The 15,761-nt window shown below is 45.1% G+C and overlaps 1 protein-coding gene across 3 annotated transcripts in view; it reads left to right on the forward strand.

Moving 5' to 3' along the window:
- Positions 1-2,422: 2,422 nt before the first annotated feature.
- The window catches only part of GGNBP2 (gametogenetin binding protein 2), a 42,689-nt gene continuing 29,350 nt past the window's right edge, over positions 2,423-15,761 (forward strand). For 2 of the 3 annotated variants that reach the window (XM_066635311.1, XM_066635312.1), the window contains exons 1-2: positions 2,423-2,561; positions 6,714-6,842. In XM_066635311.1, the coding sequence (XP_066491408.1) occupies positions 6,750-6,842 (93 nt within the window). In that variant the 5' untranslated portion in view covers positions 2,423-2,561; positions 6,714-6,749. Of the gene's footprint in view, positions 2,562-6,713; positions 6,843-8,727; positions 8,766-15,761 lie in introns of those variants that run through there. The other variant, XM_066635313.1, reaches the window with a different exon arrangement.

Below are 15,761 nucleotides of genomic sequence, written 5' to 3' on the forward strand. Positions count from 1 at the left end.
AAACATTCCCTTACTTTGAGGAGGCCTCCATGAGTGACACCCAACTGCAGGATGCAGCACAGGTCCCATTGGCAACACTATGCCACTGCTGGAAAGCACTGACATAAGGGGTTAGGATTGTGCCCTTAGATGCCCTCTACAATAGCATTTCTCAACATTTGTCCCCAGCAGTACCACTTTGCATGGTCCACCTGTATTGGAACTACTACTGCAAGTAACTGGTGATGATATCTTCGCTGGATATTTCTAGACTGGGAGGCCAGATGCAACACAACAAACACTGGTAGACTCAGAGCAGATAGGAGAGTTTTTTTGTGTGTGTGAAAAATGCATGCTGGAGCTCTGCCCACCAAGCTGAGCCGCCTACTGCTGCTTGTCATGTTGCATGGCTGGTCTCACTGCAAAGTAGCAAGGGTCTGAAGGTCCCGCAAGTACCACCGAACACCACCTCATGTACCACTGGTGGTACACGCATCACTGGTTGAGAAACACTGCTCTACAATCATCCTCTGAAAGAAGAATCCAAGGCAGCAATTTTCAACATTTTTCATTTCATGGCACACTGACAAGGCACTAAAATCGTCAAGGCGCACCATCAGTTTTTTTCCATTCACAAGGCACACTGTGCTGCTGGTAGGGGGCTCTGATACCCCAATTGCCCTACTAATAAATGACCCTCCCCAAAGTCCTGCGGCACACCTGTGGACCATCCACGGCACACCAGTATGCCATGCCACAGTGGTTGGAAATCTCTAGCCTAAGGAAAGTTCAGCTGAGCTTATACCAGAGGCGGCCATGTATGGCTCTTTGACATACAGAATGTGTGGCTCTCAGGGAATATTTTGGTTGAACTTTTTTTTATCACGCTTAATATAAAGGTAAATAAGGAATTCTCAAATGTTATACTTACTGGGTACAAATTGAGAGTTGATGGGGAATGAATATAAGGCTGGAAATGCTTCTTGGATATTGCAGCTCTCAAGCATCTGAAGTTTATCGTATGTGGCTTACGTGAAGCAAATTTGGCAGTCGTGTGTGTGTGTGTGTGTATTGGGGGTGTATATTGGGACGTGTGTATTGGAGTGTGTGTGTGTGTATATTGGGGTGTGTGCTTTGGGATGTGTGTAGGTGTGTGTGTATATTGGAGTGTCTGTTTATATATATTGGGGTGTGTATATTGGGAGGTGTACATTGGGGTGTGTGTGTATGAATGTGTATTGGAGTGTGTGTGTATGTATATATTGGGGTGTGTATATTGGAGGGTATGTGTGTGTGTGTGTGTGTGTGTGTGTATATATATATATATATATATATATATATATGGGGTGTGTGTATTTGTGTGTGTGTACTGGAATGCATGTGTGTATACTGGGGGGGTGTATGGTGGGGGGTGCGTTTGTGTGTGCATTGCAGTGAGTGTATATATATATTGGGTGTGTGTGTATTGGGTTTCTGTTTATATGTATTGGGATGTGTATTGGGGTATGTGTGTCTTTGTGTGTGTGTCTTGGGACGTGTGTTTCTCACGTGGCTCTTGTGCTGAGCAGGCCTGGCCACCCTGGCTGACAGAGCGAGAGGGCAGCTGCCCCAGCCCAAGCCTGTGCTTGTCTGCTCAGAGCCAGTCCCAGGAGAGTCAAAGGCTTCCTCTCAGGAAGGGCAGGGTGGCAGCCCCAGAAGCCTGAGGTGCGGCTCCCTGAGGGAAAAGTGACAGACTTGAAGGGAGACCTGAAGGTGAAGGGTGTTCTGAGGGGAACGTGCCTGGCCGCCTGAGGGCTTCTCTGACTGAGGACTGGGGCTGCTGAATGTTTTGGCGCCAAAAGGCTCAACTGCCACCAGTTTTTTGCGAACTACTTTTCTTCCCGCGGAAGGACACCTTAGTTAACATTATCCGTTTCCTCACAGAAGAGTCTTTCCAATGTCTATTCTCTCCCTTCTTCCGCGCGTGCGCGAAAACGGCGAGCCGGATCTTCTTTCTTTCCGTAGGAGGGTTTGGTTGGGGGGTGGGGGGTGGGAAGCTCCTGCCTCATAACCCGGCGGAGGAAGATGAGTACTGCATTCTTCCGTGAATGAATTGAAGGAAAGGGGGTGGGGCCAAAGGGGCGTGACCCAAATAAGTGATTTAAATATTTAAAGTAGGAGGGCGGGTCCTTTAAGGAGAGAGCGAAACTGCTGAGCTGTGTGAGTGGGAAGGCAAATCGCTCGCCGCTCTCAGAGAAGGAGGGGGCGTGGCTTTGGGATGAAGGGGCACGGCCTATTGAGCGGTTGAGGGTGGGGTGGGGAGGGCAGGGCTCGTCTCACGCGCAGTCTCTCTCTCTCGCGAGAGGGGAGGAGTAGGGCGGAGCCGAAGCCGGACGAGGAGGCCTGAGGCTGGAGCTGCTCTCCTGAAAGGGGGAGGGGCGGGGGAGGGGAAGAGAGAGGGGCCAAAAAGGTGCCTCTCGGCCTTTTGAGGAACGCCAGGGCTCTGCGGCTCTGGGAGTTGGGCAGGGAGGCTGAGAGGGCAGCCGTAGGAGGAGGCCCTGGAGGGGGGACGGACCACCAGTAGGAGAAGGGGGAGAGGCAAGGTAAAGTTTAGACTGCCCCCCCAGCCTCAAGCACAGACCCAGCCCCACTGACCCCCCCCTTAGGATGGGCCTTGTCACCACTGCCCCCCCAGCCTCAAGCACAGACCCGGCCCCACTGACCCCCCCTTAGGATGGGCCTTGCCACCACTGCCCCCCCAGCCTCAAGCACAGACCCAGCCCCACTGACCCCCCATTAGGATGGGCCTTGCCACCACTGCCTCCCCAGCCTCAAGCACAGACCCAGCCCCACTGATCCCCCCCTTAGGATGGGCATAGCCACCACTGCCCCCAGCCTCAAGCATGGGCTTAGCCACTACTGACCCCTCCTTTATGTGCTTTCCAGGGTGCAGGGATTACCCCCCCCCCAAAAAAAAAATTACTTCCCCCCTGTGCATGAGCCTTTTCTGGGGTATGGTTTTGGGGGGGGTAGAGAGAGGGGGACCTAAGTCATGGGGGCCAAAGGGGGGGTTGACAGGTCCAGGGAGGATAATAATAACCAGATCAATTTATTTAAAGAAAATAAAAAATTTTAAATAAAAACTAGATCAATAATAACCAATAATTACCAAATCAATAATAGCCAACAATAACCAGATGAATAATTACCAGATAAATTTATTTAAATAAAATAAACTTTTAAAATAAAAACCATATCAGTAATCAGCAGATCAATAATAACTGATATTTATGTATTTAAAAGATTTCTACCCTGCCTTTCCTCCGCTGAAAGCAGATGCCCAAGGCAGCCTACAATTTATAGAGTGAAAAATAAATAAAAATACAATAGATTTTAAAAAATAGAAAATTCAGTGCCACAATAGAAAAAAAATTGCCAGATCAATAATAAGCAGATCAAGTTATTGAAATAAATAAAATAAAACCAGATCATTAATAACCAGAACAATTTAAATAAATAAATAAGTAAAATAAATAAATACCAGATCAATAAATAAAAACCAGATAAATAATAACCAATAATTACCAGATGAAGGAATGAGCTGAAACGAGGAATAGAAATTTGGGAGAGGAACAAGAACCTTTAATTTTTTAAAAATTATGTTTGTATTTTTACAGCTTTCATAAAATAAAGAGCTCACTTTGCAAAAATTACCTATTAATTAATGTCAAATATTTGGGTTACTGACATAAGTGTCCCTTTTTCTTCCCTCTCTTTAATAACCTTCCCCAACAACAACCGTGTGAGGTAGGTTAGGCTGAGAGAGCATGATTCGCTGGCCGAAGGTCACCCAGCGCAAAATTTATATATTCTTTAATGTCAGATATCCGGGTGACTGACATAATAGCGTATCTTTTTCTCCACTCCCTTTGAGTGTTAAAAGTTTAAGCCATTTCTGTCCAACGTTGCATATATGCAACAGGGACCAGATGTGGACACTTGTGGGTCAGGTAGAAATCTCGCCTGACAACCCTGTGAGGTAGGTTAGGCTGAGAGAGTTTGTGTCTTGCTGGCCTATGATTACCAGGACTGAGTAGGGCTGAATTTGAACTCTGGTCTCTTGGATCCTAGTCCAACATACAACAGTTTTTCTCAACCAGTGGTACTTGAGGTGGTGTCTGGTGGTACTCACAGGACCCCTACTGCCCAGCAGTGAAACCAGGAATGTGATGCAACAAACAGCGGTAGAAAGCTTGGCTTGGTGGTCAGAGCTCCAGAGTATGCTTTTCCATGCTTGAGAAAGCCCTCCTGTCCACTTGGAGCCTCTTACTGGTGTTTGTTGTGTCACATCTGGCCTCCCAACCCAGAATAACTGGTGATGATGTAATTGCCAGTTGATTCAAATAGGTGGATCATATGAAGTAGTACAGTGGAGGACAAACCTTGAAACCTTATGTTTGTATTTTTGTAGGTGTGTTTACTGCTTTCGTTAAAAAAAGATCACTTTGCAAAATTTATATATTTATTAATGTTCAGTATCTGAGTGACTGACTTGTGACCCTTTTTCTCCCCTCCCTTTAATATCCTTCCCAACAACCCTGTGAGGTAGGTTAGGCTGAGAGAGCATGTAACTTGCTGGCCCAAGGTCACCCAGTGAGTTCAGGGCTGAGAAGAGCAAGATTTGAACTCTGATCTCTTGGATCCTAGTCCAACACTCTCACCAGTGCTTTGCCTTACAACGGTGTTTCTCAACTGGTGGTATTCTAGGTGGTATCTGGTGGTACACAGTGCCCACACCTGCCTCCTGGCAGCGAGACCAGCAACGCTATGTGAGAAGCAGTGGTAGGAGGCTTGGCTTGACGGGTCAGGCTCTAGCGTGGAAAAGCCCTCCCATCTGCCCTGAGCCTCTTACTGATGTTTGTTGCATTGCATCTGGTCTTCCAATCCAGAAGTAACTGGCGATGACATCGTTGGCAGTTACTTCTGGTGGTACTTTCAGTAGGTGGACCATGCAAAGTGGTGTGTCAGGGGACAGACTTTGAGAAATGCTGCCTTATAATACTTTTATGGGCTGGTTTGCTTGGGGAAAGGTGGGCCCCATTCTTAGCACGGTGGCCATTTTAAGAAACTCTAAATTTGTGAGGGTTTATTCAGCGGAGGGGTGGAAAGACATGAGAAAGCAAAAATCCTTTTTTAAAAATATTTTTGGGTGGCTTTTGCTTTTCCATCTGCTTTTGCAGCCATGTACAGTTGGAGGGTGTGTGTACGCGCTTGAATGCACATTTATGTACCTTTGAGCCTTGTAGATAACTGTGGCAAAATCCAACCCCTGTAGAAATTTACCAACCAGATGTATATCTGCTGGTGTCACAAAGCTGTTAGGTGCACACCTGTTTCTAAAGCGTATACTTAAAAAGAATGTGTGAATATGGCATGGCAGTGTTTGCAAAGGTGTGCATTGTACAGGCATGCACCTCAGATTGTTTTCTGCTGTCGGTTCTCGGATGGAAACCTCAGTTAAGCCACTATGTAATATGGGCGCGTCACACATTCTCTTGTGGTAAATAGGAATTTCCACACTATATGTACTTGAAATGTAGCACATCTTGGTTCCCAGTTTGCTTATGCAATGTACCTGTATGTGACATTTTCATATTACGTTTTTAGCTGTGGGTGTGAAACACCTTGTGTGAGCCTAATGTGTGATGGGCTTGTGAGTGTAGTTGAGATATGCAGTCTACTTGTAAAATTTCTTGCGTTGGGCATATGATTAAATATACATCTTTCTGCTGAGGGAGAAAGGTATGTGTTTTAATTTGTGACAATCCTGGTGAAGAAAGACCATGGGCTGAATGAGTGAGGTATGTTAAAATACCATACCCAAGATCTTATCCGTTAAGATCTTATCCCATTATGTAGGGTGAACTACAAACATGGAATGCATTAAAAATGGTTCAGGTTTTATATTTCCCGTTAGAGTTGCTAGTTTTAAATCCCAAAATGAGTTCCTTTTTCTCTTCCCCCCCAGCCCCCTACTGGACCTGTCATGTTTGTTCCCTAAATGTTTTACAGGGCTGAGATACTATGAAGTAATTGGTACTGGCGGTGTTTCATGGTGTTGAGATGTTTGTGGAAGGAAGGAAAATCTAAAATGAGCCCTGTAGGGTTCAGAAATAATGACAGAAGTAATGTATTGTAAAGGAAAACATTTTAATAAAATGTTAACGAAGATGGAAGTTTCTTCCTGTTCCTTTCCATTTAGCTGCTTTTCCCCACCCACAAATCCTGTGTCCTTTGGGCATGCAAACTTGTCAGAGTCAAAATCAGAATAACCTTGCTGGGATGTTGTTATTGGGGCATACGCTATGTCAGGTTATAGCTGACGTACAGCTATGTCAGGTTATAAGATTAAACAAAGCCTAAAAATTATTCTTAACAACAGAACATAAAATAAAAGAAAAATGGAAAATTAGACGACGTTTCCAGTTCCATAATTTGAGAGTTCTCAAGCTTTAATAATGGGAATAGTAATACAGGCTTTATAATGAACTCAGAAATCCTCTTCTGCCCCTCCCCTCTCCCTGCGTGTTGTGGGGACATCAGCAGGCATTCCCAGTCAGTGGATCAGATTGGTCAACTTGCGCCGTGTGTCGAATCAGTCAGTGCTGTCATACAGCCATCTTTGCTCTTCTAGTGAATGTGTGTTGCAGCAACCGAAGCTCGTATTTACTTGCCTGGGGTTTGGCTGTTTTCAGGCTGAAAGCTGGGAGGAAGAAGCAAGAGCAGCAGAGATGGCGCGGCTGGTGGCAGTTTGCAGAGACGGAGACGAGGAATTTCCCTTTGAGAGGCGGCAGATTCCCCTTTACATAGATGACACTCTCACGGTGAGTGGCTGCTTTGCAAGTTCAACTTTGCGCCTGACATGTTGAGCCGGTTGCAACATACTGAGACGGTGTGTTGCAATTCCTAGCGAGTCTTCCCCCCCACCCCAACCGCCGCCCTCATTTTCTGAAAAGGCCTGGGCCCCACGTTGGAGTTCTCCCAGTGCAAAAATTGGTGACTTTGGTAAGCACTTTGCATTAAATGCATGTAACGTGCTTTTTCCTTAACCGAATCTCTGACACACATGCACACACGAAACAGAAGGCCTCATCAGAAGGGTAGTCGTAGCCATTTTGGAACCTGCAAGTCTGTAACCAGCAAGAGGCATTTTTTTGTGGTTTGCCCGAGCATGTGAGACAAAGATTTCTGGTTGGGTGACCAATTAGTGCCCTTGGCTGTCGGCTATCTTTGTCCCAAATCGGTTCATGAACTTTCAGGCATCCTTTGCTATGCCTCTGCTGCTTAAAATACATGGTGTAGTTATGTGCTGTCAAGCTCTCTTGCACATAAGAGAATTTTGCAGGTGTTTCTGTTGTAATCTGGCAAAATGCATATTGAATGTTGCTCTGTTTGCGTAGTGCTTCAGGTGTCTGGTTTACCTTTTAATGTGTGCTTCAGTACTGCTTGGGCAAGAGGTGTGTGGAAGAGCCGTAAACCCTGGTAGGGAAAATCTGAAGCTCTTTTCTTTGCAGAATTGTGTTTTGCTCTGATTTTTCAAACTTTAACATGATGCCCCAGAAAAAATCTTTATTGTGCTTTGATCACAAATTCTAGCTCCCCCTTTCTGAAGTTAGGACAACCAGAATTAAACACAAATCTGCAAGTTACAGTTTTTCTCTTCCCCCACTGTAGTATTGAACCCCATGGAGGACCCCTATTTTGTTTCTTTGATTTTTTTTTCCTAGCTTGGAAGCGAGACCATTAGGTCAGGCTGATGGAAGAAGTGCTTAGAGAACTGGCGCCTAGTGGTTGGGCTGACATGGGGAACTCTAAGAAGGCTGAGTCCTCCCATTACTCTTGGGGATTCCACATTCACCACAGAGTTGCTGGATAAGGGGCTTTCCTTTTTTACCATCTTGTCTTATATCCCAGCTTGCAGGGTGCCAGTATTCTTTCAGGCTTTGCCCAATGTCTGTACATCTTTGTACCCTGCATTCAGGGTGCCTTCAGGTACCATAAAGAGCTGCCTGGCATGCTGCATGTTTAGATATTATTTCTCAGTTAATGGAATCTGATTAACCACCACTGTGACTTGGGTTAGTAAGTGATTTGTAATTAGTGTAATAAACATAGTTTGGGGTACTACCAACTTCCAGAGGGGTACCATAATTGTTTTAGTCTATTGCAGTAAAAACAGCAGGGGGTCTTAGCACTATTCCTTTTTACCTGTTGAATATTAAAGGCTAACCAATTTATTTTTGCTGTAACTTTTTGTGTCTTTAAAGTGCTCCAAGAGGCCCTGTTTTGGGGGTTTTGAATTCTGTTGCTTCTTAAAGGTGCAGGGTAGAACAGCAGGTTTCCTGCAGTCTGTTTAGTATTTGCAACTGTTGAATGTAGAGGCTCTTCATAGTTAGGGATACTAGGTACAAAGGAAGGCAGAATGCTTATACCTTGAATCATTGTGTAGAAGAGGGAATTTTGCACCTCAACAAGGCCCCTGCCAAAATTCTCTCTTTTACACAGTGATTAAAGGTATAGGCTCACTGTCCCCCTTTGTATCTGTTCATTCTAGTTCTAGTACTTAACCTTGATGATGTTTATTAGGTTTTTGTAGTAAAGTGCAACTTGTCTTGCTTGAGGTTTTGCTTTAGCCCTGCTAAATTGCCTCCCTGATCTTTCTCTGAGAAGTAGTGAGTGAAAAGCTTTCTGTGTATTGCATCCTAATAGATTTTGGATCATGTTGGATGGAAAACAGTTGCAGAAAGGCAAGTGACTCTCACTGTAGATTTGATAATATGAATCCACTTTTAAAAAGCTCTGTTTTTAACAAACTGGCTGCTTCACACATTGCTGAGGTCTTGCATGGAAGCTCACAGAGGTGCTGTCCTCTTTCTCCTCTTTTGCTGCTGTTCGAAGAGATGACCATGCATGTTCCTTCTGCTTGCTGGAGCTTCCTCCTAGAAATTGTCTGAACTTGAACCAAGTTGCTTTCAAGAAAAGCTTTGCAAGTCTACAACAATTATTATACCACAGATGTTTTTACTAGCCACTTGTCTGTACATACCTGTATTAGTCATTTATGGCACATCGACAATATAAAAGGCAAAAATACTCCCCCCCCCCCTGCATCTTCCAGTATAAGCACTTCACTACTTGGCAGCTTGGAGGCTCTGCTTATTTACATTAGGTGAGCGTCTGTTTAGGAACCTAATTTTAACACACTATGGAAAGGTGAGAGGGAACAGACAGCACGGCAAGCCAGGCAATATCCTGTCCCTGTTAGTAGTAGGAGAGCCTGTTGTTGCATCTCCTTGAGTTACTACTTGAGTTGAGAAATACACAGTAAGTCCGAGCTGTGTATTTATAGCTGGTTTGTGTCAAGTGTTCATAATCCCACTTCTAGTAGAAACAACAGAACAACTTACAAAAGTTAACAAGATGCATAAAAATTGCAACATACAAGAAAAGCAGCAATAAAATCATGCAGTATGCATAAGAAAAAGACTTCTGGTACAAAAAGAGATCTTCCTTGGGAGGGGATTCCATAAGTACGGTGCCATCACTGAAAAGACACAGCCTCTATTGAGCAAATTTCTGTCAGTGGCAAACCAGAGAGCAGAGCCTCTATGGCAGATTTTTAAAGCCTGAGCAGGCTCCTATTGCAACCTAGTTGGGGTTGCCAAACCTTAAAAGGTAGGTCATTATGTCCAGTTCTCCATTGATGAAAGTGTCAGTGTGAGTAAGCTGATGTCTGGTCTCAAACTTGTTTCCCTCTGTGCGCTTCTGGTTAGTACATCCAGGAGCACTTCAGAATGATAGAGGAAGCGGTGCATAAAGAACTGTAGATTGCCTAGTCAAGACTCCCTTTTGTCAGAATCCGTATGGGGCAAACTATATGCCCCCAATCCCTAGCAATACTCTTGACAATGGGAGGAGGGGGGTTTATAAACTCCCTGCATTTAAGTCCTCAACTTTTGGAAGACAGAAAAATTTCCTGCACTTAAGTCCTTTACTGCTCTACTCCTACCTGGTCATCTTTTTTCTCCTTTGAGCTCTTAAAGGGACATCTCTGATACTTAGATTTTGCTTTTCCTGGTCCTGCATGCGCTTCTTTCTCCTCCTCACACCCTCTAGGCTCTAAAAAGGTGCATAATTGTTTGTTACATTATTGTCAGTTTTGGTAGTGGTGGTGTCATTAACGGGAAGAGTGACCACTGTCCACCATATTTACCTCAGGCCCTCTATATCCTGTGCCGTTGCCACCGCCACTTCTGTAATAGCTGCAGAGGAAAAACAGGGAGGGCTTATCGGGTGTTTCCACCAGTGCCACTTTCTTTGATGGTCACAGAGGGAATGCTGGACTGGGCTTGCAGCATTCCTTTTACCAATCATTAATGGTGGTGGCATTGTGATAGCAATGCTGGACACTGAGAGGAGGCAGTGGTGGTGGTGCTGAATGCCAAGAGGAGGGTGGGGAGGGCTTGGTTTCAGTGCTGCCACTGCTGTCTCCAATAACTGGTAAAGTGAGTGCTGGGAGCCCGGCATTCCCTCTACAACTTTTAGAGGAAGTATTGGCTGTGCTGGATGCTGAGGAAGAAAGGTAAATGAAGCAGCCAGGGGTTGGAGAGTGAACCTGTCTTCCTCAGCCTCCAGTGCCGCTTCTTCCTGTAATTACTATGAAGAGGATGCTGGGCTTCCATCATTCTCCCTGCTGGCTATTAGAGGAAGACATGGTGGTAGCTCTGGATGCCAAAGGGAGAGAGAGAGAAACTCTCCCTATCCTCCTTTTTGGCATCCAGTGCTGCTGCCTCCTTGAATGATCAGTGGAAGGAATGGTGGGCTCCCAGTATTCCTTTTGTGGCCATTGGAGGAAGTGGTAGTGCCAATGGCTCATTATGCCAAGTGAGAGGTAAAGCACCCATTTACCTTTCTGTGTTCAGTGCCTCTGCTTCTTCCCCTAATGGCCTTGGGCAGGCTTCCAGCATTCCCTAGGACTAGGAGGTGGCGGCGGCAGCAATGGTGGAAGTGGAAGCTGAGGGACAGTGGCAAGACCTTCCTGCTTTCCTGTCTCATGCTACAGTGTTTGAGGATGGAGCTGGTCTGGACTCCATGGAGGTGGCAGGTGGGTGTGGGGTACTCCTTGTCAACTCGCTGCCTCTCGTCATTCTTGAACTGACATGAAGTTCTCAACTTGCTTTTAGATGGGCTGCCCCTGCAGGTGGTTTAGTGATATATATACGTTCAGGATTGCATGACACTCTCTACAGTCCCTATCCCTACCTTATTCTGTTGTTTCTTATGGGAGGTAGTTCCCCCCCCCCCAGCTCCACAGAAGGGTACAGGAGGTCTTCTGTCTTCACGACAGAAGACCTCGGGCAGATACCGCTGCCCGAACGGCCCCTCCTAACCGAGGAGTTAAGTCAGATAGAGGTTAAAAGAGAAGATGTTTCAGACCTCATTGATAAATTAAAGATCAATAAGTCACCGGGCCCTGATGGCATACACCCAAGGGTTATTAAGGAATTGAAGAATGAAGTTGCAGATCTCTTGACTAAGGTATGCAACTTGTCCCTCAAAACAGCCATGGTGCCAGAAGATTGGACGATAGCAAATGTCACGCCTATTTTTAAAAAGGGAAAGAGGGGGGACCCGGGAAACTATAGGCCGGTCAGCCTAACATCTATACCGGGTAAGATGGTGGAATGCCTCATCAAAGATAGGATCTCAAAACACATAGACGAACAGGCCTTGCTGAGGGAGAGTCAGCATGGCTTCTGTAAGGGTAAGTCTTGCCTCACGAACCTTATAGAATTCTTTGAAAAGGTCAACAGGCATGTGGATGCGGGAGAACCCGTGGACATTATATATCTGGACTTTCAGAAGGCGTTTGACACGGTCCCTCACCAAAGGCTACTGAAAAAACTCCACAGTCAGGGAATTAGAGGACAGGTCCTCTCGTGGATTGAGAACTGGTTGGAGGCCAGGAAGCAGAGAGTGGGTGTCAATGGGCAATTTTCACAATGGAGAGAGGTGAAAAGCGGTGTGCCCCAAGGATCTGTCCTGGGACCGGTGCTTTTCAACCTCTTCATAAATGACCTGGAGACAGGGTTGAGCAGTGAAGTGGCTAAGTTTGCAGACGACACCAAACTTTTCCGAGTGGTAAAGACCAGAAGTGATTGTGAGGAGCTCCAGAAGGATCTCTCCAGACTGGCAGAATGGGCAGCAAAATGGCAGATGCGCTTCAATGTCAGTAAGTGTCAAGTCATGCACATTGGGGCAAAAAATCAAAACTTTAGATATAGGCTGATGGGTTCTGAGCTGTCTGTGACAGATCAGGAGAGAGATCTTGGGGTGGTGGTGGACAGGTCGATGAAAGTGTCGACCCAATGTGCGGTGGCAGTGAAGAAGGCCAATTCTATGCTTGGGATCATTAGGAAGGGTATTGAGAACAAAACGGTTAGTATTATAATGCCGTTGTACAAATCGATGGTAAGGCCACACCTGGAGTATTGTGTCCAGTTCTGGTCGCCGCATCTCAAAAAAGACATAGTGGAAATGGAAAAGGTGCAAAAGAGAGCGACTAAGATGATTATGGGGCTGGGGCACCTTCCTTATGAGGAAAGGCTACGGCGTTTGGGCCTCTTCGGCCTAGAAAAGAGACGCTTGAGGGGGGACATGATTGAGACATACAAAATTATGCAGGGGATGGACAGAGTGGATAGGGAGATGCTCTTTACACTCTCACATAATACCAGAACCAGGGGACATCCACTAAAATTGAGTGTTGGGCGGGTTAGGACAGACAAAAGAAAATATTTCTTTACTCAGCGCGTGGTCGGTCTGTGGAACTCCTTGCCACAGGATGTGGTGCTGGCGTCTAGCCTAGACGCCTTTAAAAGGGGATTGGACGAGTTTCTGGAGGAAAAATCCATTATGGGGTACAAGCCATGATGTGTATGCGCAACCTCCTGATTATAGGAATGGGTTATGTCAGAATGCCAGATGTAGGGGAGGGCACCAGGATGAGGTCTCTTGTTATCTGGTGTGCTCCCTGGGGCATTTGGTGGGCCGCTGTGAGATACAGGAAGCTGGACTAGATGGGCCTATGGCCTGATCCAGTGGGGCTGTTCTTATGTTCTTATGTGTATGTACAGTTTCCGTTAACTCTTATTTACATTACTACTTATGGAGCAAAATTCCTCTTTAGAATTTTAAACTTTCCAGTCCCTAAGCCTGACTTATAAAGGGGACCCCCTGTAATAAAATGAATTTGGAGGTATGAGAAGTGTGAAAAGTCGTAAGTATGCTGTGTCACTTGACGCGCTTGTGTTTGACTTGCATGGCCCTGACACTGTCTTTGTCAGGGTACGTCAAGAGGCTTAACTTCTCTTTTAGTTATGTGCCATGGTGGTGATTAAATACAGTCTCAGGCTACTACCCTTCAGTCCTGCTGCTGGCTTGACTGTGAAGGTCTCCTTCTTTCCTACCTCCAATTATTTGTGTGTAAGATGAGAGGGGTTAAAAAGGCTAGGAAGACTGTGGCAAGGAGAAGGAGGCTGTGTTCCTGTTTGATCAGACCAAAGTTCGCTAATTTGCTTTCTGGTAAGGTGAGTCATTCCCTGTCTACCACTAACCCCTGACCTTCTGCAGGAGCAAAACTGTTTTCTTCCAGAGGAAGATGTGGTCTTAAAGGCTGGCAAGGTGGGGTTGATGTGGAGAATGGAATCTTTGCACCTCTTTCAATAACAAATGACCTTCAGCAAGAGATGGTGGTGGCTGCCAAACTAGTGGGCACTAGTGCGGAGGGTGTTCTTGTTTACCCATAAGTGGGGCAGGACTAATTTTGCTCTTGGGGAGTGCTGTGAATGTATGGCAGGAGACTGCATGGGCAGCAAATATTTTTTAGTGAGCGTTAGCCTATGTTGCCCATAATAATTTTCTACACTTACACATACAGCACTGTGTCCATCTGAATTAACTTTGAGCATGTTAAATTATTCTCAAAAACAGAAGTGGATGAAGAAAACAAAAGCAAATCCCTTATTTTTCATGGTTAGATATTCAGCTGTTAATTTGCTATAAAAATATTTCAGTAAAGTGTTCAATTATTGGTACAAAATCAGAACAAATTTGTGAGAACCACTCTGCCTCCCTGTTCTTTCCTTCAAAATGTGGGGCTGTGTAGTTATTGATATCTATCAGTGCAAAATTGGCACTGGGGTTGTGCTTGTTTGTGCCATTTAATGGCCCCAGTTATCAGAGGCTGAGAGGCTTCTGTTGAAAGGTAAGGGAGAAATGGAAGCACAGCTTTCACGTAAGGGAGGGTGCATGAACACCCTTTCATAGACTGTTTCATAGACACCTCTCTGTGTTCACCAATCTGAAACACATAGACTGTGTTTCATAGACTGTGAACATTATAAACACCTCTGGAACACCAATGAGCCAATCGCATATTTCAAAAGGGACATTAGAACATTAACTTGAGGCAAATATACCATCTCCCTTTTGAAATATGCGATTGGCTCATTGGTGTTCCAGAGGTGTCTGTATAAATCACACAGACTGAACACTTACTATTTGGGAATAATTTGATTACGTGTGTGCAAATCTTTATTTAAAACATTTCTGCCCTGCCTCTTTGTCAATATTGGGGCCTCCAAAGCAGCAAACACCTGATTAATAAAACTTTCAATTGCAAAAAAACCTACCACCACATCAGGTATTTTGGATGCTATTTCATTGTGTTAAGTCATGAATTAAACAATCAACTTTCAGAAAATATTTTTGGTTGTGCTTATGGGTATTTTAATCCAGATGCCACTATAGAGAAGTCCTCAGAAAAGAGAGCCACTCACCTCTCTTATGAGGATAAGGGGCAACCAGAATAGCGCCTTTTTGAAAGGTTTTAGCACATTGTCAAGTTTGTACTTAATTTTATATAATTTTAAAATTATCTGCGCTGGTTATCGGCCACTAGGGAACTCAAGTGGCACATAGCATAGAGGGAGAAATAGTCAGTATTAAAACAACATGACAAAATATTTATGGTAGTTGAATAGGCAGTCAGAATATATGATCAATTTAGCTTCTCCCAAAGGCATCTTTAAAGAGCCAGATCTTCATTGGGTACCAGAAGGCATATAGTGATGGTGTCCTATACACCTCTCTGGGGAAGGTACTCCAGAGTACTGGTGCCACAGCCAGAAAAGCCTCATTTCTTATTCCTGTCTACTGAACTTCAGTTGGTGGCAGGGGCAGCAGGAATTTGGATATTGAACAGAGTCTATGGGAAGTCTCAAATGGGTGAAGGTGGTCCTTAAGGTTTCCAGTGCCCTATCCATTTCGGACTGTGCCCAGGCTCAACACAGAGCTGCCACCCTGTGTTGAGCCTGGGCACAGTTGGCTAACCTTTGCAGATCAGATAGTACCAGAGTGTTGTGCTCTGTCTGGCTTGCCCAATGGACTTTCAGTGCTATGGATGAGGCTGTACGTTGCAATGAATTCTCTGTCAAATGACTTGTAGGATTCGGAATAAATTCTAGACACAGAAGACTTTTTGCAGAAGGGTATAGAAGGTGCTTTGAGATGGGAGCTTGAATTGTGATTTGCTTACCATTGTGTGTGAGGTGGGGAAACTGTATGTTTCAGCCTTGATTTCTGGAATCCTACCTCCACCACATAGCTTGAAAAGTCAGAACAATCTCCCTGTGTGTGTGTGTTTTCTTCACACCCTTGATCAAGACTCTTGGTGCCCATCT

This window comes from Tiliqua scincoides, chromosome 8 (genome assembly GCF_035046505.1).
Source record: "Tiliqua scincoides isolate rTilSci1 chromosome 8, rTilSci1.hap2, whole genome shotgun sequence".
NCBI classification, from domain to species: domain Eukaryota; kingdom Metazoa; phylum Chordata; class Lepidosauria; order Squamata; family Scincidae; genus Tiliqua; species Tiliqua scincoides.